Below are 1,965 nucleotides of genomic sequence, written 5' to 3'. Positions count from 1 at the left end.
TTTTGGACCAAATTTATTTGTTAAGATTAACGTAATATTATTTTAATCCAAATTAACCATTTTGTAACTGTAATTTAATTTTTCTTCGCGTTTGATTTTTCCGTTTTATTTTGTGTAAATAACCATTTACGTAATGGCCTTTTTACGTGAACAATCATTATGAAGAGTTGCACCTCTTCGTTTGAACCCAACTTGTTAATAATCTGTATATGCAAAGTAATTCTGGAAATAAAATAATGTAAAAACAGAAATGTAGAAGAAACAAAATTAAATCTGAGCCCACTGAGTTCACAGTGTTTCCTTAAGTAACTTAATCCCCTCCTAGTACCCGAGGTTGTGGATTATTTTCTCCCAGGATAGAATGTATTTCACACTGGTATAGCGGTACTTTAAACCCCAGTTTTTCAACGAACAGAAACGGCGGCAGCAAATCACACTTATTATTGCTTTGTTGTAGTTAAATAATGCAGAAAAAGGAAGGAAATTTTAGAATTTTTGTACGAAAAATCTGAGGGGATGGCCTGGTAATTATAGCCAATAGGTTAGGTTCAAACGAAAATGTGCTACTCTTCATGATGACTGTTCGCTCCTGTGTGGTTTTCTACTCGTAATTTTGGAGATTAAAACCTTTGTGGTTTTCTAATCCATTTATATATCTTAACATATATTCTATTTCATTTTATTATCTGTTATTTGGAGACTAAAATCCTAACGGTTTTCTATTCCATTAGAGATTAAAATCTACGTGATTTTCTACTCTAGTTTTATTTGATTTGAAGATATAAAAACTTCACCGTATATTAAACATTAGTTTGTGTCATTTTTTAAATAGAAATGACGAGTGAGAACAAAAACTAGATGTTCGTATGGTGACTTCCAATGCATTCGGCATTGGCAAAAAAACCCAAATTTTTTTTCGGGATTAATTTCAAGCGGTGGCAGCAGAAGATGTTCTTCTACTTGACGACTTTAAGTCTACAAAAGTTCATTAAGGAAGATGTTCCTGTTTTGCCTGACGAAACTCCAGAAAATGAACGCTTCCTCGTGACTGAGGCGTGGAAGCATTCTGATTTTTTGTGCAAGAATTATATTCTTAGCGGACCGGAAGACGATCTGTATAGCGTCTATAGTAATATGGAGACGTCAAAAGAACTGTGGATTGCACTTGAAAAGAAATACAAAACTGAGAATGCCGGGTTGAAGAAATTTATTGCCGCAAAATATTTGGACTATAAAATGGTAGATAGCAAGTCTATTATTATCCAAGTTCAGGAATTGCAAGTGATTATTCATGATCTCCTTGCTGAAGGTATAAGTCAAATTAATACTTTTGTTGAAATCATTAATTATGTTATTATTACAAATATAATTTTCATTGAAAGTCTTGTCATCAATGAAGTATTCCAAGTTGCAACGATGATTGAGAAGTTGCCTCCTTTGTGGAAGGACTTCAAAAATTATTTGAAACACAAACGCAAGGAGATGTCGCTCGATGATCTCATTGTTCGGTTGAGGATCGAAGAGGACACCAAAGCTGCTGAAAAGAATGGTCGTGGAAACTCAACAATAATGAGAGCAAACATTGTTGAGGATGCTCCACAAAATAATAAAAAGAGAAAGAAGCCTTCTGGACAAAAAAGTAACCCAAGCAAAAAGCGGTTCAAAGAAAATTGCTACAACTATGGGTAAGGTGGACACAAATATACAGATTGTCGTGCTCCAAAAAAAGACAAAAAGAAGGGTCAAGCAAACATGGTTGAAAAACACGAGGATATTGATGACATGTGTGCTATGCTTTCTGAATGCAGCCTGGTGAGAAATTCCAAGGAATGGTAGATTGATTCTGGAGCCATTCGCCATGTTTGTACTTTTAGAGAAGCGTTTGCAACATATGCTCCCGTCGTACCCGAAGAGATGTGGCAAGATATTTCTGAAAATGACTTCTAGCAAGGTGGTGACTCTGAA

General features: G+C 35.0%; 1 protein-coding gene across 1 annotated transcript; it reads left to right on the top strand.

The window, feature by feature from the left end:
• Positions 1 to 948: 948 nt before the first annotated feature.
• Positions 949 to 1,689, top strand: LOC138907045 (uncharacterized). Its single transcript, XM_070197065.1, has one exon. The coding sequence runs from the start codon at positions 949 to 951 to the stop codon at positions 1,687 to 1,689; it is 741 nt and encodes a 246-aa protein (XP_070053166.1).
• The last annotated feature ends 276 nt before the right edge of the window (positions 1,690 to 1,965 follow it).

The sequence above is a fragment of the Nicotiana tomentosiformis genome, chromosome 1, assembly GCF_000390325.3.
Source record: "Nicotiana tomentosiformis chromosome 1, ASM39032v3, whole genome shotgun sequence".
Lineage (NCBI taxonomy): Eukaryota > Viridiplantae > Streptophyta > Magnoliopsida > Solanales > Solanaceae > Nicotiana > Nicotiana tomentosiformis.
The sequence above is the reverse complement of the archived record's forward strand: the minus strand, read 5'-3'. Positions and strand labels throughout refer to the sequence as shown.

Coding starts and splice junctions, on each gene's coding strand:
- LOC138907045 (XM_070197065.1), top strand. CDS start 949: ATGTTCTTCTACTTGACGACTTTAAGTCTACAAAAGTTCATTAAGGAA.